Here is a 22482-nt window from a genome sequence, read left to right as displayed (position 1 = left end):
AGCTTTTCTGATATTTTAAAGGTATAGCATTATCAATTTTAATGATCAATACAATACATCATGTCCATTGTAGAGGGTTGGCACAGGGGTTATCTTAAAATATTGCCCTATCCAGCCGTGGTAAGGTGGTTACAATAAAATCCACAAAAACTGTAGTTTATTTATTGTAATTTCAATCATCTCCATCTACACATGCTACAGCACAGAGACTTCTGAAAATATGGTTGGGATGGAAGGTTCAGTTTAAAGAATATCATTATTTGATATGGATGTTGCTAATTATGTCCCCAAATCTTTTAAAACCATAAATATATAAATATGAATCCACTTTCCAAAATATTGAGTTAAACTTGTGTGACATATATACCAAAATGAAAAAAAAAAAGTATTAATTATTTTATTCAAAATTAACAATAAAATGAACAACAGCTTCTAAAAATGTGTGATTTCTAAACTTATTTCAAATACAATTATCAACTGTTTTCAAAACTTGATCTCTTTTCTATAACATTATGTACAACGACGCAAAAAAATAATGAAATAAGAAATCAAACTATGCAGAATCTATGAAGCAAATGTAATAACTTTCTCCAGACCGCTTTTCACAACGTCTTCTTCCTTTTCAAAGGGAGGTAATTCCATCATTATCTGGTTGCAGTTGTTATCTTACCACAAATCAATCATTGTTTGTTAGGGTTAAACTTACCTTCAAATAAATAAAAATCCTATCAGACATGCCTTGTAACTACTTTACCTTAAATCAACCATCTCTACGGGAAACAATGTTATGCCATCGTACCCTATAATTCAGGGGGATCAGTCATTTCCATTAAATTATTGTGGGTAGCTCCACTCAAATGTAACTTCAAGACTCAATATTTAAGATAAAAGATAATGAAATGACCAATCAGTTTCTTCTCATTTTGTGCCACTGTTTGAAAGTAGAAATGTCGTTGGTAGCCCACAAGATTCTGCTCATATAATGAGAGGGGGAAAAATCTGTCAAATATTTAACGCGATAAACAAAGTTATGGAAAATTGGGCTCTCGTTTTTCTTCAATCAAGACTTCAACCTTTTATCTATCAATACGGTCTTCTCTAATTTCAATAAAAATCTTAAATCAAGTTGTTTATCACCTTTTCTCAATAACAACAGACAATATTTCAGGATGCTGAAAGCTGTAAATTCAGAATTTATTGCGTGCATTGATCATTGCAATTTGTCATTTTATACTAATTTTTGTGATATTGAGAAAAATCCTGTTTAATTCATATATTGTTTTTAAAATGAGGGTTCAAATTTTTGCGATTATTACCCAGGTGAAATTTTTCACAATAGTAAAAAACATCGTAATAATTTCTGAATTTACAGTGACTTACTTCAATCAGTTAACATACCTTTTTTAAATAAAAGAATAGCTGGCAAACAGACATCTATCACTCTAACTGGAACGTCTTTGCAATGTCTATAGAATACATACCTCATTTATCTATCTCAATTATGAAGAAACTCCTATGTTTAGTTCATGTTTTACTAAAAAGTTAATTTCCTGAACTAAGAATATTTTGAATAATGTCATTAAAAAATATGAAATGTAAGAGTTTAAAAACAATGATTGATTTATGGTCCTGTTAGTATCTTCTTCCACGGAATCCACGTCCACGTCCTCTACCTCGTCCACGACCTTGACCTGAAAAAAATTAAAAAGGTATGTCTGTAAATTAAAATTGTAATATATCATAAAAGAATAGAATTCTAATGTCTCTGGCATTTCACATCTGATCTGATCAAACTCCTGACATGTGATTTTTTTTCAGTGAAAATTAATTTATTTTTGTGGGAAGAATTGTATTTTCTTGGTTTTGCTCAATTCTGCTTGACACAAAACTATTGAAAATTGGTTAAACATTTATATTTCACCTCTAGCCACAAATCCATGAAAACAGGTAACCCCATAAAAAAATGTATTCATAGTAAAACTGTTTAAGCTATTTACAGAACTGTCTCATCAATGTTACCTGCTTCATATGTGCCAGCTCGTTCACTGAACTTTCCACCAGGGGGTGAATATAACGTCACATCTTTTCTGGAATATTTCTTAGCACTGGAGCCATTGGAATCCAAAGATGTGCTTCGTTTTTGACTGAAATTAAAAAGATACATAGCAATTTTACTATTTTGTGTCTTGATTTCTAAATGAGACAAAAACTTGGTCTGGACCAGCATCCCTGCATGTAATTGAATAAAGTTCTATGGAGCATAACACAATTGTTCCTTTCACTGATGCCATAACAAAATCTTCTTGTACTACAAGAGTTGTAAAATTTCAAACTACTGTAGAAATATTAATTTTCGTGGGGTTAAAACTTTGTGGTTTTGTCTGTTTATAAAATGTCATGGGGATTTAATTTCTTGCTTTCCAGTAAATGGAAGTGATACTATGTGTAGGTTAAATTGTTGAGGAGGTTTTAATTTGGTGGATATACTCTTTCCACAAAATAAACGAAATTAAGTCCTCCACAAAAATTTCTGCTTTTACAGTATCAGCAAACATGGCAGATGTACACAAATGTACCAAGGCCATAAAAAAGATTATGTTTGTAAGCCCTAACCCTACCTACCCAAAAAAGAGCTGCCTACTCAAAATCTTGTATTGTCTTGTTGTGAAAAGTGTTTTTTTTTTAATCGTATAGGCATGGAGACAAAAAAACATTTGATGCTTTAATTTCTCTTTAAACAGGTCTAATACAAATACTATGGATTCATTAATATACGTTGGATACTAATTCTTGTGGATTTTGTGAGTACAGGGGAACTGTGAAAGTAGATGTTCAATGAATACAAACTTTCTATAGGAATTTAAGCAGACTTTGCCAAAACCACTAATATGCAAGTTTTCCTCAATCCTCGAAAATTGGTACCCACGAAAATAAATAAATTCACAGTAAACAAAAAACAAATTTGTGGTAGTCCACCAAACATTAAGCTGGTATAAAACGAACAGGGTAACATCTTGACATGAATTGTTTTCCACTGGACAATCGTTATACTTCACTCAACCAATTTTAATTGTTTGTCATTCTAACATTTACTGTTTAGTTTTGTTATTTCACACTAATCCTGTGGTAAAAGGACTTACCCTGTCTCAGCTGCTTTTGGCTCTGGTGCTTTTTTCTGAAATCAGAATTAAACATAAGTTTATTATCAATCAGTATTCATAACTTAGTTTCAAGAGTGCAATACACACTTCATATCATGTTTATTTTTTCTCTATTTTTACCCATCACAAGGCTGTTTGTTCTATGCTACTCAAATGTCTGCTATGTTGAACACAAATGTATTGTTATTGTTAATCTTTTGATATAAAAACAAACCCATTCTATAGAAAGTAGGTTCACTAGGTTTAATCTTCAATTTTCTGTGGTGTTTCTGTTAAATTAGGTTCACACAGTTCAATCTTTAATTTTCTGCGATGTTTCTGTTAAATTAGGTTCACACAGTTCAATCTTTAATTTTCTGCGGTGTTTCTGTTAAACTAGGTTCACTAGGTTTAATCTTTAATTTTCTGCGATGTTTCTGTTAAATTAGGTTCACTAGGTTCAATCTTTAATTTTCTGTGATTTTCTGTTAAATTAGGTTCACTAGGTTTAATCGTCAATTTTCTGCGATGTTTCTGTTAAATTAGGTTCACACAGTTCAATCTTTAATTTTCTGCGGTGTTTCTGTTAAACTAGGTTCACTAGGTTTAATCTTTAATTTTCTGCGATGTTTCTGTTAAATTAGGTTCACTAGGTTCAATCTTTAATTTTCTGTGATTTTCTGTTAAATTAGGTTCACTAGGTTTAATCGTCAATTTTCTGCGGTGTTTCTGTTAAATTAAGTTCATACAGTTCAATCTTTAATTTTCTGTGGTGTTTCTGTTAAATTAGGTTCACTAGGTTCAATCTTTAATTTTCTGTGATTTTTCTGTTAAATTAGGTTCACTAGGTTTAATCGTCAATTTTCTGCGGTGTTTCTGTTAAATTAGGTTCACACAGTTCAATCTTTAATTTTCTGCGATGTTTCTGTTAAATTAGGTTCACACAGTTCAATCTTTAATTTTCTGCGGTGTTTCTGTTAAACTAGGTTCACTAGGTTTAATCTTTAATTTTCTGCGATGTTTCTGTTAAATTAGGTTCACTAGGTTCAATCTTTAATTTTCTGTGATTTTTCTGTTAAATTAGGTTCACTAGGTTCAATCTTTAATTTTCTGTGGTGTTTCTGTTAAATTAGGTTCACACAGTTCAATCTTTAATTTTCTGTGATGTTTCTGTTAAATTAGGTTCACACAGTTCAATCTTAATTTTCTGTGATGGGTTTACACAATCTTAAATTTTCTGTGGTGTTTTCTGTTTAAACATTTAAAAGGGTTTACAGTTTAATATTGAATTTTCTGTAACAAAAAACAACACTTCATAAATATAACATCACCAACAGTTTCCATGACATCATAAACATAACAACACTTTGTTTCTTCGACTGCATAAACATAACAACACTTTGTTTCTTCGACTGCATAAACATAACAACACTTACCGTTTCCTTGGCTGCATAAATATAACAACATTTGCTGTTTCCATGACATCATACCAAACATCACAAACAGTTTCTGTGACATAAACATGATAAACATAACAACACTTACAGTTTTCATGACATAGTATACAACTGCATTAGTTACCACTAAAAGTTTCCATGGCTTCATTCACATGCACTGTATCTACAAGTTTCCTAGACAACACTTACCACTGAGTGTAGTATGACTTTATTACCATGACAACACCATTGAACCTGAACATTTCCAACACATAACTCTAAAGACAACACTGAGACGTTATTTACATCAAAACAACACTTACAACCAGCAGATATCATGACTATACAACCCTGACAACACTTACCACTAAAGGTTTCAATGACTATATAACCATGACAACACTTACCACTAAAGGTTTCAATGACTATATAACCATGACAACACTTACCACTAAAGGTTTCAATGACTATATAACCATGACAACACTTACCACTAAAGGTTTCAATAAATATATAATCATGACAACACTTACCACTAAAGGTTTCCATGACTATATAATCATGACAACACTTACCACTAAAGGTTTCAATGGCTATATAATCATGACAACACTTACCACTAAAGGTTTCAATAACTATATAATCATGACAACACTTACCACTAAAGGTTTCAATGACTATATAATCATGACAACACTTACCACTAAAGGTTTCAATGACTATATAATCATGACAACACTTACCACTCAAGGTTTCAATGACTATATAATCATGACAACACTTACCACTAAAGGTTTCAATAACTATATAATCATGACAACACCTACCACTAAAGGTTTCAATAAATATATAATCATGACAACACTTACCACTAAGGTTCAATGACTATATAATCATGACAACACTTACCACTAAGGTTCAATGACTATATAATCATGACAACACTTACCACTAAAGGTTTCCATTACTTTATAATCATGACAACACTTACCACTAAATGTTTCAATAACTATTTAAACATGACAACACTTACCACTAAGGTTCAATGACTATATAATCATGACAACACTTACCACTAAGGTTCAATGACTATATAATCATGACAACACTTACCACTTAAGGTTTCCATTACTTTATAATCATGACAACACTTACCACTAAAGGTTTCCATTACTTTATAACCATGACAACACTTACCACTAAAGGTTTCCATTACTTTATAACCATGACAATACTTACCACTAAATGTTGCCATGACTATTTAACCAAGACAACACCAACCACTACCGGTTTCCAGACATTATAACCATGACAACACTTACCACTAAGGTTTTCATGACTATATAACCATGACAACACCTACCACTAAAGGTTTTCATGAATTTTACCATGACAACACTTACCACTCAAGGTTTCTATGACTATATAATCATGACAACACTTACCATCAGCAGATTTCACGACTATATAACCATGACAACACCTACCACTAAATGTTGCCATGACTATATAACCATGACAAACACCTACCACTAAAGGTTTTCATGAATTTTACCATGACAACACTTACCACTCAAGGTTTCTATGACTATATAATCATGACAACACTTACCATCAGCAGATTTCACGACTATATAACCATGACAACACTTACCACTAAAGGTTTCAATGACTATATAACCATGACAACACTTACCACTAAAGGTTTCCATGATGGTATAATGGGTGTTTTATAAGATGGTGGATTATGAAATAAATCTTTTATCAAAGAATTTATGTTTGATGTTATCTTTAATGCTACCACTTTGATTTTATTCTGAAAGAGAAACAAATAACAATAAATATCTGACCAGTTTATATGCAGATTTTTATTTCAAGGTATTAGACATTCTTTTGGTAGCTGAACTGTACAGGTTTCAGAATTCCTTGTCAAGAAGTTCCTGAGAAAAATGTGACGAAAATTTTCAACTTGGCTATTATGTGTAAAATGATACAAGTGTTTGGTAACCAGGAAGTTGTCAATTGATGAATCTGAAAACGCATCACACGGTATAACTGACATATGTAAACCCTGAAACCAAATTTCAGAATTCCCTGTCAAGTAGTTTCTGAGAAAAATGATACAAGTATAAGGTAAACAGGAAGTTGTTGATTGATAAATCTGAAAACGCATCACACGGTATAACTGACTTATATAAACCCTGAAATCAAATTTCAGAAATCCTTGTGAAATAATTCCTGAGAAAAATGCAACGAAAATATTCATGGGACAGACGGACTGACGGATGGATGGATGGAAGGACAGACAGAGGTAAAACAGTATACCCCCTTTTTTGAAAGCGGAGGTATAATTACTTTTACAAGGATCTTTTTATATTGATCAAAACCTTCAATCTTCAGCATGCCCCAATGACGATATACCTTCCGTTTGGTAACTCGTATATATCTGTTATCTATTACCTGTCAGTCAATCAATGCTGTGTTACTTCCATCAATAACAATGTGATAGTTATATTTTCACATGTATTTTCTCATTCAGCAAAAAATAATACAGACTGAAAATTTAACATGCTCATGGAGCAGGATCTGCTTACCCTTCCGGAGCACCTGAGATCACCCCTAGTTTTTGGTGGGGTTTGTGTTGTTTATTCTTTAGTTTTCTATGTTGTGTCATGTGTACTATTGTTTGTCTGTTTGTCTTTTTCATTTTTAGCCATGGTGTTGTCAGTTTATTTTAGATTTATGGGTTTGACTGTCCCTTTGGTATCTTTCGTCCCTCTTGTATTGAAATCGCAAAATAAAAACGGATGTATGATAGTACCGTAGCTGCTAACTTGATACTGTATTTTTTTGGTACAGTGAATTAAACATCTGGAGAACATAACTAACCTCATCTGTTTTTAAAGCTTCACCTGCCTTTCCTTGTAACGCCTGTCGTAACTGTTTAATATATATCTGTACACCTCTGGCAAAATACTGTAATCTGAAAAACATGTCAATGAGACACTTATTCATAGCTTTCATCTACACCATTTATATAATGAAGACTCAATAACTCCCTATCCTTGGTAAGTACAACATTAGAACAAACTAATATTCACTTGATCAAAACTCATTAGATTGGAAGTCAGCACATAAGCAATCAAGAATTAAGAAAAGTTCACAACTCAGTTTCAAAATAATAAGCTTTTCACAACACTAGTATACATATATTGAAAGGGGTTAATAAAGGAACCAAAAAAGCAAAACAAATATATAGGGCAATGTGCTAGTTTTCAAGATATGAGCCATTGAACTTTTGGCGGGAAAGTGTTCTCTCTTCACTTTTCATAGCTTTATTATTGACAAGTTAAAGTTCTTAAAAACTATTAAAAAATAACAAAGATTTTATAAAACTTTACAGGTGACTTATAATTACACATATATAAGATTTATAAAAAGAAAAATGGTGGTAAATAGGAAAGATATTTTTTAAGGCATTCCAATGGATAAAACCAGAGGATTCCGAAAAATCTGACAAAAATCCCAAAACATCATTAAGAAAGTTTTCAATGATCACTCAATGTTTTAAGTTTTTTTATCGACTGTAATGATAAATCCAGAGAAAAAAGAAAGTGGGTCATTCCAGGTTAAAATATCCCAATGCAGGAGATTCCATACTCAAAATTCAGGTATTTGTGTGAGGAACTCCCACTTAAAACTTGAGGGTTGTTAGGTATGTATTAGACATACAAACGATCATTCAGCCCAAATTTCACTGAAATTGGTTCAGTATTTTAAGAGAAACACCTGACAACTACAGAAATCCAACAGTTATCAAAGGTAATAGGATTATAATTTATAGTACGCCAGACGCGCGTTTCGTCTACATAAGACTCACCAGTGACGCTCATATCAAAATATTTATAAAGCCAAACAAGTACAAAGTTGAAGAGCATTGAGGATCCAAAATTCCAAAAAGTTGTGCCAAATACATCTAAGGTAATCTATGCCTGGGATAAGAAAATCCTTAGTTTTTCGAAAAATTCAAATCCAAGTGATGGCGAGAGGAATATAACACTTTCAAGACCCTGTGGACAAAGATAGATCCTTTATTTATATGAAATGTTAATTTTACCTTAACTTAAAATCTTTTAACCGGTCAGCATTTGCTTCATCTGCCAGAAAACCTGGTAACTTCCTGCCGAGCTGATGGAAAGCTAACATTAAACATTCTACGGTAGAAAACTGGAACTTAGGTTCTTCCTCACTGCTACTCAGATTATCATTCTCCTCTGCTGGGGGCACTGGCATATAACTCTATAAAGAAAAATAATCAGATTATCATTCTCCTCTGCTGGGGGCACTGGCATATAACTCTATAAAGAAAAATAATCAGATTATCATAAAGAAAATCATATCACTCCAAATGGCAAATGATAAAATATGTATATTTGGAAAGACAGAAATGTTTAAGCTAAAGCAGTAAAATAAACAATTGAATCCACAGACCTGAAGCTCAATTTTATCAAATTTTTAATTGGATTCTGTTGGCTTGTAGAGAAGAATTTTACAAGCCAGACAGCAATTTTACAAGCCATAGATGTAATACTTGTGGTTAAACATAAACTGAATTATTATTGTGTACAATTAGGAAATTAGTATGGCGTTCATTATCACTGAACTAGTATATATTTGTTTAGGGGCCAGCTGAAGGACGCCTCCAGATGCGGTAATTTCTCGCTACATTGAAGACCTGTTGGTGACCTTCTGCTCTATGGTCGGGTTGTTGTCTCTTTGACAAATTCCCCATTTCCATACTCAATTTTATTAACCTACAGGGGTGTGGAAATATTTGTTGTGAGCAGACTTGGGGTAATTGTAATTGTAATCGTTAATCTGCTGTAATTGAATTCAATTTTTCAAGTAATCATTTTAATCATTAATCAGCCAAAAATCTGATTACATGTAATTTAATTTAATCAATTATTTTTCAAAATGCCCTGTAATCCTGATTACATTTTGATTACAATGAAAATAATCTTGGAGTGTGTTTATGGTCAATAAATGAACCTTTTTGTTATTCTTATTTAATAGATATTTAACAAGTTAAGATAGTTTGGTTTACTTTATAAAGCATGTAAATTGATATGTATACTTCAGTAAAAAATTAACTGTTACAATATTAAAAAAGTCATCATTAGCCTAAGAAGGCCTTAATTAGTAAAAGATATTGTACATATATTCACAATTTAAAGATGTACATATATGTATTTGATAAAAAAAAAAACTGTTATATTTAGGCAATATTATATTTTTCTTTAACCCTGAATTATAATCTTTTGTTAATATTGTGATTATTGTCAACTTTGAATTGACAGGTAGGAAACCAATTAAGGTTTGTTTTTATTGCAATTTCCAATTGAGTATAGCTGTAGGACAATATATATGATAAAAGATTAATCAGACATGTGAAAATTTATCTAATTAGCACAAACTAAATTAAAAGTTGGACAAATATCTTTATAAAATTTGTGTATGTACTTGGACTAGACATGTAAATTGCATTGACTTATAGTACTTGTATTTTGTTGACAATTTGTTTAAACAATTCTATTAAATTTTTTCATAATTTTTATCTGTTAACTTTATTTCATCCATATTTTAACTTCCAAAAACTGCACCTTGAAATACATATAAAGTCTGGAAGAGGTCAGAAGACAAACAGCAAACTCTTTATAAAGCCATATTCAATTGAAGTCAAAATGATTCAGAGATCAATGATGATAAAGTGTAATGGGTGACACAATGTTCATGTATGTCTGTATTGAACTTTTGTGGTTTATTAAATAGATGAAGTTTGAAGTCATCATTTTAAAATATATAAAACAAAATTCTTTCTAAAAAGAACTAACGTTATATTAAACGTTTATTCATTCTCATCATTCAAAATGGTTTTTTTTTTAATTTATTGTAATCAGATGTAATCATGATTACTTTACCAATGTAATCATTAATTTAATCAGACACTTTTAGAAATGAAGTAATCATTAATTTAATTTAATCATACAAATGACAAAGTAATTGTAATTTAATCAATTACATTGAAAGTAATCAGACCCATCTCTGGTTGTGAGCACTTGTCCCTGGGCAAGTAAAACTAAAAATTTTACTTGTCTGGAAAAAATTTACTTGCCCTGATGATCCCAATAAATATTGAAGTATTTCTTGTTAGCTAATATATGATTCTTACTTAGCACTACTGTACATCACAAACAAATGAAATCCATTAGTTTATATGTGTAAAAAAATAGAAAAGTAGAAAATGGGTTAACATCAATGGGACAGAAACCTAACAAACCAACCAATGAAATGACATGTAAAGGACAATTTTGCAGCAGTTTTTGAATAACAATTGTAGCCAGTAGGTACATAATAATTATACTAAATTTGAGGACAGTGATTGAAGAAATGTAAACTAAATAATAGATTAACTATTGATTTTGTGGTGTTTCTCTCAATTGACACACTTGTTTTTTTCTTGATTATTTATCATTGTCTTGATGGGCAATGAAAGATATTAAGGTGTCCCTTCTATTCACCACTTTGACAACAAATAATGTTGACCTTTCATCTATAAATAAGACAAAAACATAATTTATTTTTCGAATTTCCCTAGATAGCCAGGAGCAATCTGATATCCACGATGTCTGAAATTCTCGCTTCCGTTTTTTTTTAAATACTCAAGTCTCTGTGTCCTCCATTTGCATTTAAGGTTTTCTACTCGACTCATGACTCTTTTTGTCTTGCTTGCCCAGCTTTTTATTAAGTATTTATCATTCTGAATCTCGATACAAAATTTTAAAATAAATGACCCTTCCGGTAAATGATGGATAAAACCTAATCGACGATCCCGGGTCAATTGACAAAGCCAATGCAATGTTACGCGACTCAGGTTCGCATGCTTATTTTTATTTATTTTGGTAATCAGTCTATTTCCGGCATCATGTAACATTTATCGTTATGAACATTTTCCATTCTCAATTTTATGTTTTTACTTGCTGAACATTGGTTTCTTTTACATAAATTAAACATCTTTATACGTTTTGAAATTAATTTAATGTTTTTGTTTGATTTGAACTTTGTCTTGTATTTTTTTACTTGTCCATGGGCAACCAAGACAAAAATAATTACTTGTCCGGTTGTTCAAATGTACGAGTCGGGCATAGCATTTCCACACCCCTGACCTATTAAGCCTAGTACAATTTTGGATGCAATACAAGTTGATGCAAAATAAATAAAAGAAGAAAGTAACTGAGCACATGATTATAATATGTAAAAATACTTTATCATTTGTTTATGGACAGGCAGAAGGATAGATGGACGGAAGGTAAAACTTAATTTGCCAAAATTGCCAAGGAATTAGCCTTGCAAAAATCAAAATCTAACATACAAGATTTTGATAGCATTATTATTGAATTTATTCTAACACCATTTTGATTTTTCAACTATCACAATTATATCAAATTGTAAGGGTTCCACGGAATTTCTCTCGATCGTCTAATTTTGCTGTTAATCACACACTCAACAAAAATGATGAAAAAAATCAATAACAATATTCCTCTTGATACTATCTTTTGATTGTCAAAAGCTTCTGTCCAAGTTTGGTAAAAATCCAGGCAAGTTTAAGAATCTTGTTTTAAAAACTTTTACTGCAGACTGTATGTAATGTTAACTGGAAGAAAAACTAATGTCTATTTATAAGTAAAATACAAAAAAATTGGAATTTTATTTTTACAAAATTAACTTCTGGATACTAGCTTATGATTATAAACAAGCTTCTGTCTAAGTTTGGACATATCCAGGATAGTTAAAGAAAGGTATAAAAAAATTTAAAACTTTAACCACAGAGTGAATGTAATGGTTCCTGACTTTGTTGAGGGGCTTTTAAAATTTACTCCTGGATACTATCTTATTAACATAAACAAGCTTCTGTCCAAGTTTGGTAGAAATCCAGGATAGTTCAAGAAAGTTATTAAAATTTTTAAAACTTTAACCACAGAGTGAATATTTGTGAATGCTGCAGATGACACTAACGAAGCCGACACAATGTAGGATCACTATGACTCGTTTTTAACATCTGAAGTCGAAGGCTCAACAAAAATGCACAAAAACTTGTTTTCCTTTATGGATTGATGTCTACTTAATAAACACCATGCCTCTTCTTTTCATAGTACTGTACCTCTGTCAAATAAATAGATCACTTAAGTTAGAAAATAAATGTTGCATCATTAATTGGAACAAAAATTAGATAAACACGAAGAAATAAAATAGTTTACAATATTGTCCAACTTACAATAAGACATTTGTATAGATTATCCAATCTGTTTTCTAACTTGTCCAAGTCTCCAGCAAACTCTGAGATCTCACTAAACAGTTTTAACATCTCTAACTGTGCATCTACTCCGTCATCAGGACTGGCTAGTTTACTGATCACAGGTAAAACATTATCACATATATACCCTACAAACGCTTTAGAATGCACATTTTTCTACAAATAAAAATAAAACTGATTTTGTTATATAGACACAGAGTCTTACAAAAAAAAGATTCAGTATATTCAGTTTTGCTCATTATTGAAGGCTTGACAGTAACCCATAGTCATTTGGTCTCTGAGTTGTCTCTTTGGCAATCATACCACATCTTCTTATTTTTATATTAAAAGCCTTAGCTTGTTTGTACTTACATAAAAGGCCCTCTCCTAACATACTCTAATCTGATGTTCAGTAGTAATCCTTTGTTGATTTTGTTCAAAAGTGGTTCTGATTTTCATTTTTTATATAGATTTGGCCATTGATTTTCCAGTTTGAATGGTGATACACTAGTATTTTTGGGGCCCTTTAGTGTACTGTTTTGTGTAAGCCAAGGCTCTGTTTCAATCAGTTGAAGACGGTACTTTGACCTATAATGGTTTACTATTATAAATTGTGACTTGGATGGACAGTTGTCTCATTGGCACTCATACCACATCTTCTTGTATCTAATGGATGGAGAGTGGTCTCATTGGCACTCATACCACATCTTCTTGTATCTAATGAATGGACAGTTGTCTCATATTGGCACTCATACCACATCTTGTATCTATAGATTGTGACTTGGATGGAGAGTTGTCTCATTGGCACTCATACCACATCTTCTTGTATCTAATGGAAAGAGAGTGGTCTCATTGGCACTCATACCACATCTTCTTGTATCTAATGAATGGACAGTTGTCTCATATTGGCACTCATACCACATCTTGTATCTATAGATTGTGACTTGGATGGAGAGTTGTCTCATTGGCACTCATACCACATCTTCTTGTATCTAATGGATGGACAGTTGTCTCATTAACACTCATACCACATCTTCTTGTATCTAATGCGGATTCATTTATTTTCGTGGGTACCAATTTTCTTGGTTTGAGGAAAACTTACAAATTCATCATGTTCATGGATATTTAATTTCGTGATTTTGGCAAAGTCTACACTCATTCCTTTAGAAAATTTGTAATTCGTTGAACATTTGAATTCGTGGTTCTCCTGTACACACCAAATCCACGAAAATTGGTATCCAACGAATATTAATAAATCTACAGTATCTTATATTACTCACTGAAAACAAAGGTGCTGCTTGTTTTATACAATGAATCAATCGATCAACACAGTCTGTATCTTCAGCCTGTAATATAAAACATGTCAGAGTTATACAATGAATCAATCGATCAACACAGTCTGTATCTTCAGCCTGTAATATAAAACATGTCAGAGTTATACAATGAATCAATCGATCAACACAGTCTGTATCTTCAGCCTGTAATATAAAATGTGTCAGAGTTATACAATGAATCAATCGATCAACACAGTCTGTATCTTCAGCCTGTAATATAAAATATGTCAGAGTTATACAATGAATCAATCGATCAACACAGTCTGTATCTTCAGCCTGTAATATAAAATATGTCAGAGTTATACAATGAATCAATCGATCAACACAGTCTGTATCTTCAGCCTGTAATATAAAACATGTCAGAGTTATACAATGGATCAATCGATCAACACAGTCTGTATCTTCAGCCTGTAATATAAAATATGTCAGAGTTATACAATGGATCAATCGATCAACACAGTCTGTATCTTCAGCCTGTAATATAAAACATGTCAGAGTTATACAATGGATCAATCGATCAACACAGTCTGTATCTTCAGCCTGTAATATAAAATATGTCAGAGTTATACAATGGATCAATCGATCAACACAGTCTGTATCTTCAGCCTGTAATATAAAACATGTCAGAGTTATACAATGGATCAATCGATCAACACAGTCTGTATCTTCAGCCTGTAATATAAAACATGTCAGAGTTATACAATGGATCAATCGATCAACACAGTCTGTATCTTCAGCCTGTAATATAAAATATGTCAGAGTTATACAATGAATCAATCGATCAACACAGTCTGTATCTTCAGCCTGTAATATAAAATATGTCAGAGTTATACAATGAATCAATCGATCAACACAGTCTGTATCTTCAGCCTGTAATATAAAATATGTCAAGAGTTATACAATGAATCAATCGATCAACACAGTCTGTATCTTCAGCCTGTAATATAAAATGTGTCAGAGTTATACAATGAATCAATCGATCAACACAGTCTGTATCTTCAGCCTGTAATATAAAACATGTCAGAGTTATACAATGGATCAATCGATCAACACAGTCTGTATCTTCAGCCTGTAAGGCCACCCTTAAAAAATTGTTTGTTTGGCATTGCCGACCCACACTATCAGCAGGTGGGTAGGTAGGTAGGGATTTTTTTTTTTTTTTTACATTTAAAAGCTTTATACATGTAAATCATGAAGTCTCTAGACCAATGTTGTCTAAAGTATTGCAGCATTGTTGTGTGTACATGCTGGTGGTTTCTTTGAACGGGGTCAACCGTCAATGTCACATTCTACATCATATGGATAATTTCATGTAAGACAGTCAGTTTTGTTGGCAGAGTTAACCAAAGGACCCAGAAAAAAACACAGAACTGAGGCAGGAAACTGACAAATTAACCATATAAAATGTACAATGTATGACGTGAAAATTGAACTTTTATTGTGGGACTGCCAATTGAACAGAGGCCTGATGTCACATCTTGTGGTCACAGTTTGGTAAAATTACCATAAGTTAAATGGTTCAACCACTACGGCTCCTTGTACAAATGGACAAAGATTTAAAACTTTTATTGTTTGCTTTGGTTTTATAAACATCACTTTCTACACCGTATGTAATTTCATGGCAGTCAGTTTTGTTGGCATACTATTAAACCGTAGTACTTGAAGGAAAACGGCGGCAACCTGCGGGAAGAAACCGACTAACCTTATCACATATGACATGAAAATCAAACCTTAATTTTGCAACTGCCCAACTAGGGCTCAAACCAATACCTAGAGGCTAGTAATCATACATGAAAGGTGTGACGAACTACCATACAAACACGCCTACTGCCCCTGATAAGTTTTGAGGATATAGGATCTGTACCAAATAAGGATAGCATAATATTAAAAATTTGGAAGGTTGGCACAAATAGACATGGTGTTTATACTAATATTATCCATTAGTGCAAGGTTTTTCAGGGCTATAGGTTTAAAACGTATGATAAATTCAAAATGGAAATATGCAGCAGGACAGACAATTTTTGCAGATAAATAAATTATGGGTTGTAATGCTTGTTTGATTAACAGAAATCTGGACATGCATTACATGAATACAGATAAATTAATGAGCCCTTAGAATTGTGGAAAAGGAAGGGATTTTATTCATCACTAGTACACTAGATACATTTATAAATATGTTTCTGTCAGTATCTTTTATGTTTTAAGAATTATTTTATTCATGTTAAGAAGAAAGGCAAGAAAAGGGGAAGTACTTCAATTGACACAAGATGCTAGTCTTTAAAATATGTATGTTTTGTACCAGGCTAGCATCTACTGGTACAAAACTACTATAAACCTGTAAATCTGGGACCGTTTTGGTCTATGGGCTTTAGTGCTTACAGCCATAATTATCTTGAATGCATCATTGTGGTTCTGACTATAGTAGATACTTTGTTCTCTGGTTCAAGGGAAAATTTGTCAATGATACATTTCAAATATTTAATAAGTTCAACAAATGTAAGAGCCACGCATATTTGTTCTGTGATGTCCCGGTGAAAAACTTCTATCTCATGAAGCGACAAAGTCGAGCAGAAATCATCTGTTTCTGCTTTTAGCCTTTACAAAAGATAAAACTTGAGTCCTCTACAAGGTCTCTCAGAACGTTTCTTTCAAAGAATAGCTGAACATTTGATTTTTGATAAAATCCATCTCCCTTATTAAATCAATGCATTGATGCTTTCCCCTGCCGGCCTCTTTGACATTACTTTTGGCAAACTTTTTCTATTCCATGTCATTTAAATGTTTGCTCCCAATACTGTGTAAGGCAAGCGCTTTTAAGATCGTGATTTGAAATAAGTAAAGCCAGGAACAAACTCGGCGGATACGATCAAATTCCGGCACAATTTCGATTTTTTTTTAAATAAAAAAAAATAAATTTCTGAAACGCAAATAAAATTATTTGGGCGGCAAGTTTTTCAGTGGGTCGGGCGGCAATGCCAAACAAATGAAATTTTATTTTAGGCCTAATATAAAATGTGTCAGAGTTATACAATGAATCAATCGATCAACACAGTCTGTATCTTCAGCCTGTAATATAAAATATGTCAAGAGTTATACAATGAATCAATCGATCAACACAGTCTGTATCTTCAGCCTGTAATATAAAATGTGTCAGAGTTATACAATGAATCAATCGATCAACACAGTCTGTATCTTCAGCCTGTAATATAAAACATGTCAGAGTTATACAATGGATCAATCGATCAACACAGTCTGTATCTTCAGCCTGTAATATAAAATGTGTCAGAGTTATACAATGAATCAATCGATCAACACAGTCTGTATCTTCAGCCTGTAATATAAAATATGTCAAGAGTTATACAATGAATCAATCGATCAACACAGTCTGTATCTTCAGCCTGTAATATAAAATATGTCAGAGTTATACAATGAATCAATCGATCAACACAGTCTGTATCTTCAGCCTGTAATATAAAACATGTCAGAGTTATACAATGAATCAATCGATCAACACAGTCTGTATCTTCAGCCTGTAATATAAAACATGTCAGAGTTATACAATGAATCAATCGATCAACACAGTCTGTATCTTCAGCCTGTAATATAAAATATGTCAGAGTTATACAATGAATCAATCGATCAACACAGTCTGTATCTTCAGCCTGTAATATAAAATATGTCAGAGTTATACAATGAATCAATCGATCAACACAGTCTGTGTCTTCAGCCTGTAATATAAAACATGTCAGAGTTATACAATGAATCAATCGATCAACACAGTCTGTATCTTCAGCCTGTAATATAAAACATGTCAGAGTTATACAATGAATCAATCGATCAACACAGTCTGTATCTTCAGCCTGTAATATAAAACATGTCAGAGTTATACAATGGATCAATCGATCAACACAGTCTGTATCTTCAGCCTGTAATATAAAATATGTCAGAGTTATTCACGATCAGAGTTTGGTCAAATACACAACCAGTATTATCTGAAATATTTACAATTTCAATTGATTTTATCCAAATATACCAATTTTAATTATCTGCTTAAGTTAAAAAAAAAAAAAAAGTTTTTCTTTTCTAGAATTTCTTTAGACTTCAATGCTGTAAATGATTGTTAAAGGTCGGTCGTTTATAGTGGTCTTTATTTTTATGTATAAATGTATAATTTTGCTTTAATCCACCATTTTCTTCATAAAGAAAAGTCTGTACAAAGTCAGGAATAAGACAGTTGTTTTGAAGTGTTTGATCTTTTGACAAATGTTTGATTTTGTTAAAAGATTTTCAGTTTGGAATTTTCCTTGGGAGTTTGGTATTTTTGTTGTTTTAACTTTTTCATGGACATTGAAAATCTCATTTGTCTGTTTTCTTCAAAACATTGCTCATTTAGCAACCCCAATGGAGCAATTTTTGAAGGCCTTGCAGTTACTTTTAAAACATCTGTGCACAGGACATTCCTTTGTTCCATGCTGGATATAAAAGATTGAACTCAAATAATATAAAAATATCAGCAAATCAGAAAAAAATGGATAGACATGTTTTGACCTGCCATACTTATGTTGCAAAACAGAATATACTTGTAAACATAACTTTTTGGAGGAGATTACTGGGAGGTCATTCAAATCTTGAAATGAAAATTAAAATCTTACAAATATCACTTACATATTGTAGCAAAAATATATAAATGAACATGATTAAGACTTGTATATATGAGTTATAAGCTAACAAATTATGAGGCTTAAATAATTGCCCTTTTTTCAATGACATTTATGCGTTAAATTTACCTTTTTCTGACCAGCATCCTGCCCTTTCCAAATCCTGTCTAGACCACTGTGACTTGTATAAGTATTACCCTTGATGACAGATTGTTACATATAGGTAAAAAAACCATTGGTACATGGTCTTCAAATCTACTCTTAGACTTACCTCAAAACTCTGATCCAAGTCTGCCTGTTCAGTAACAATTTCTACAAGTTGTTGTCTCCCTTGCACTGTAGACATTGAACTTTGTGATCTTAATACATCCATTATCAAAATAAATTCTTCTTTAGTTACATCTTGTAAAACCTGAGGAAAAAATAATGAGATTTTTTTAACCTTATGTAATTAACTGTATTCTAAAAGTAATTTTATATAAACCACTTTCCATTCAAAAAAATTGAAAATGTTCAGTTTGTAGATTATTGATGTCATGGGCCTTGTTTGTTTAAAAAAAAAAAAAAAAGCAAATTGCAATATCAAATTCAAAACAATTATCTGCCCTTGATTTTAAACATATAATTTTTCTAAAAATCAAAAGCTCACTGGAATTTTTTTTTTTTTTTTTTTTTTATTAAAAGTTTCAAGTGTTAAATGATTCTATAGTATATTGAATAGAACTTGGTAAAATATTTTGCAACCAAAGAAATATTTTTGCAATATGACAGTCAACAGTAGGGATTCTCGGTAAAAGACACCCAATCTATCCTAAGGTTGGTTATCTATTATGAATGCTATTTGCCAATTTGAACAATAACCAGATAACTAGAGCCTCTAAAGCATCTTTTACAATAGCTTCTTTTTTGTAAAAATGTATGTATAAAAAGTATACTAGTCTGGCTTTACTGTAAAAGCAGAAATTTTCGTGGGGGATTTAATTTCGTTTATTTCGTGGATAAGAACTATCCACAAAATTAAAGCCCCAACGAAAATTTAACTGTAGATTTACATTATTTTATGATGTGACTAAATCCTATTGACATTATATAGTTGATGAACAAAAATGCAGACCAGGGGTGTGGAAATATTTGCTGTGGGCACTTGTCCCTGGGCAAGTAAAACTGTAAAGTTCACTTGTCCGGAAAAAAAGTTACTTGCCCTGATGGTCCCAATAAATATTGAAGTATTTCATTGTAGTTAATATATGATTCTTAGCACTGTTACAACTGCATCACAAACAAGTGAAATCCATTTGTTTATTATGTGTAAAAATTTAGTAAAGTAGGTCAACATCTATGGGACAAAAACTTTACAGCAAACCAACCAATGAAATGACATGTAAAGGTTATTTTTGCAGCAGTTTTGGAATAAAAATTGTAGCCAGTAGGTACATATAATGATATACTAATTTAGAGGACAGTGAGTGAAGAAATGGATATTAAATAATGGATAAACTATTGACTTTTTTGCTGTTTCTCTCAACTGACACACTTGGGGTTTTTTTTGGTTTTTTTTATAATTGAATTGATGGGCAATTTAACCGTCCCTTCCATTTACCACTCTGACAACAAATAATGTTGACCTTTGATCTATAAATATAAAGACAAAAAAATTATTTATTTTCCGAATTTCCATCCTAGATAGTCAGGTGCAATCTGATATTCACGATGTCTGAAATTCTCGCTTCCATATTTTTTTTTAATACTCCTTATCCTCCATTTGCGTTTTAGGGTTTTTACTCGACTCATTACTCTTTTTGTCTTGCTTGCCCGGTGTTTTATAAAGTATTTATCAATCTGAATCTCGATACAAAAATATATAAAATGACACTTCCGGTACATGATGGATAAAACCTAATCGACCATCCCGTGTCAATGGACAAAACCAATGCAATGTTACGCATCTCGGGTTCGCATACTTATTTTTATTTATTTTGTTAATCTATCTATTTTCGGTATTATGTAATATTTATCGTCATGAACCATTGGTTTCTTTTACATAAATTTAACATCTTTATATATTTTGAACATGTTGAAATTAGTTCTATATTTCTGTTGGATTTGAACTTTGTCTTTTATATTATTTTACTTGTCCACGGGCAACCCAGACAAAAATAATTACTTGTCCGGTTGTTCAAATGTACGAGTCGGGCGAGTCGGGCATAGCATTTCCACACCCCTGCAGACAATGAAATAAATAGGTTAATTGATTAGACATCGATATTCAACGGTTTTCTTAAAGTCAGATGATAATTCTAATCCTTTCTTCTAAATTCTTTAAATAGAAAGTTGTTTCCTCATTTCAAATTTGAGTAAAACAGGTATTCTGATCCCGTTACCTGTTTACACTGCGATACAAGAAATTCTTCAGCTTCTTTATCTATTGTATCTTCTCCAAGAACTTTGACTTTGGTACCTAAAAACTTAATGGCTCTCTCCCTCACAAGTTCATCTTCTGATAAAATCTGTTTAAACATACCTTGTAGAGTTCCTGTAAATATATAATCAATGAAGTGTTACACCATTGTCCCAGGTTAGCAGAGGGTTGGGCAACCGCAAACATGTTTAACCCTGCCATTTTCTGTATTTGCCTGTCCCAAGTCAGGAGTCAGTAATTGAGTGGTTGTTATTTGTTGCTTTATATTATATTTGTTTTTCGTTCATTGTTTTGCAAAACAAATCAGGCTGTTATTATTCTCACTTAAATTGAATTACATTTGTCATGTTTGAGAGTTGTCACCTTGGCAATCATACCACATCTTCATATTTTCATATATATATATATATATATATAGGAAATAACTTTCAGAATACAAACCTTTACAGCACACTGCCATTAGATTGATAAGTGACGACTGAATGAGACTAAGTTCTGTTGTATCATCACATCCTAGTAGTTGTGTTAAAGCCTCAGCAATCTTTGGTACATTACTAGCAGAGTTCTTACACAGGGCTGGTAAATCTTTAATGGCTTGTTTACGGATCTGTAAATGTTCATATATTATGTATATCATTCATTTTATTACTCTTTTAAACTATCTCATTATTCTCAAATGCTGACATGACTGTCAACTTTTAAATATATCGTGTATTCAGATATCACAGGCTAGGGTGCATTCATCATTTCGATTTTCAAGAATGGACAAAATTCATTTTATAAATAGAGCATGTCTATTGTCTATATTTTGGTTATCAGAAATTCAGAATACATGTTCGTATTATTGCTATACTTACCTAGTAACATTATTTGCATTTATAAAAACCTTGCAATAAGTTCTGAATTGACAGTAATGCATTCTAGTTGTTATTTCAAAACCATACACCCAGTGATATTGTTGTCTTTTTTCAAAACTACCTCTACTATTTTTTATTGGGAAAAATGCAAATTTTTCATTGAAATTGGGAAATTTGTATATTTTATTATAAACACATCTCCGATTATTTGCTGACCTTTGCTGTCTTTTTTGCACTGTTTTTTTCATGTATATTTTGGTTGTCAGACATTTTCAACCTGAAAGG

General features: G+C 31.9%; 1 protein-coding gene across 1 annotated transcript; it reads right to left on the bottom strand.

Annotated features, from left to right (window-relative positions):
* Positions 1-383: 383 nt before the first annotated feature.
* On the bottom strand, positions 384-22482 carry LOC143084027 (apoptosis inhibitor 5-like). The gene is made up of 12 exons (XM_076260443.1): positions 22414-22482; positions 21782-21947; positions 21303-21454; positions 19193-19333; positions 14210-14275; positions 12912-13106; positions 8694-8875; positions 7466-7559; positions 6273-6392; positions 3141-3175; positions 2020-2144; positions 384-1691 (listed from the first exon to the last, which is right to left on the bottom strand). The coding sequence occupies exons 1-12, from the start codon at positions 22465-22467 to the stop codon at positions 1633-1635; spliced, it is 1389 nt and encodes a 462-aa protein (XP_076116558.1). The 5' UTR covers positions 22468-22482; the 3' UTR covers positions 384-1632.

The sequence above is a fragment of the Mytilus galloprovincialis genome, chromosome 7, assembly GCF_965363235.1.
Source record: "Mytilus galloprovincialis chromosome 7, xbMytGall1.hap1.1, whole genome shotgun sequence".
Taxonomy (NCBI): domain Eukaryota; kingdom Metazoa; phylum Mollusca; class Bivalvia; order Mytilida; family Mytilidae; genus Mytilus; species Mytilus galloprovincialis.
Note: the sequence above shows the minus strand (reverse complement) of the source record. Positions and strands in the feature narration are given on the sequence as shown.

Bases quoted from the DNA above. Each gene is read 5' to 3' on its own strand.
- LOC143084027 (XM_076260443.1), bottom strand. From the start codon at position 22,467: ATGTCTGACAACCAAAATATACATGAAAAAAACAGTGCAAAAAAGACA. The intron at 21,455-21,781 runs GTTTGTATTCTG...ATATATTTACAG, and splicing joins AATGGCAGTGTGCTGTAAAG to GAACTCTACAAGGTATGTTT. The intron at 3,176-6,272 runs GTAAGTGTTGTC...TTCTGATTTCAG, and splicing joins CATCATGGAAACCTTTAGTG to AAAAAAGCACCAGAGCCAAA.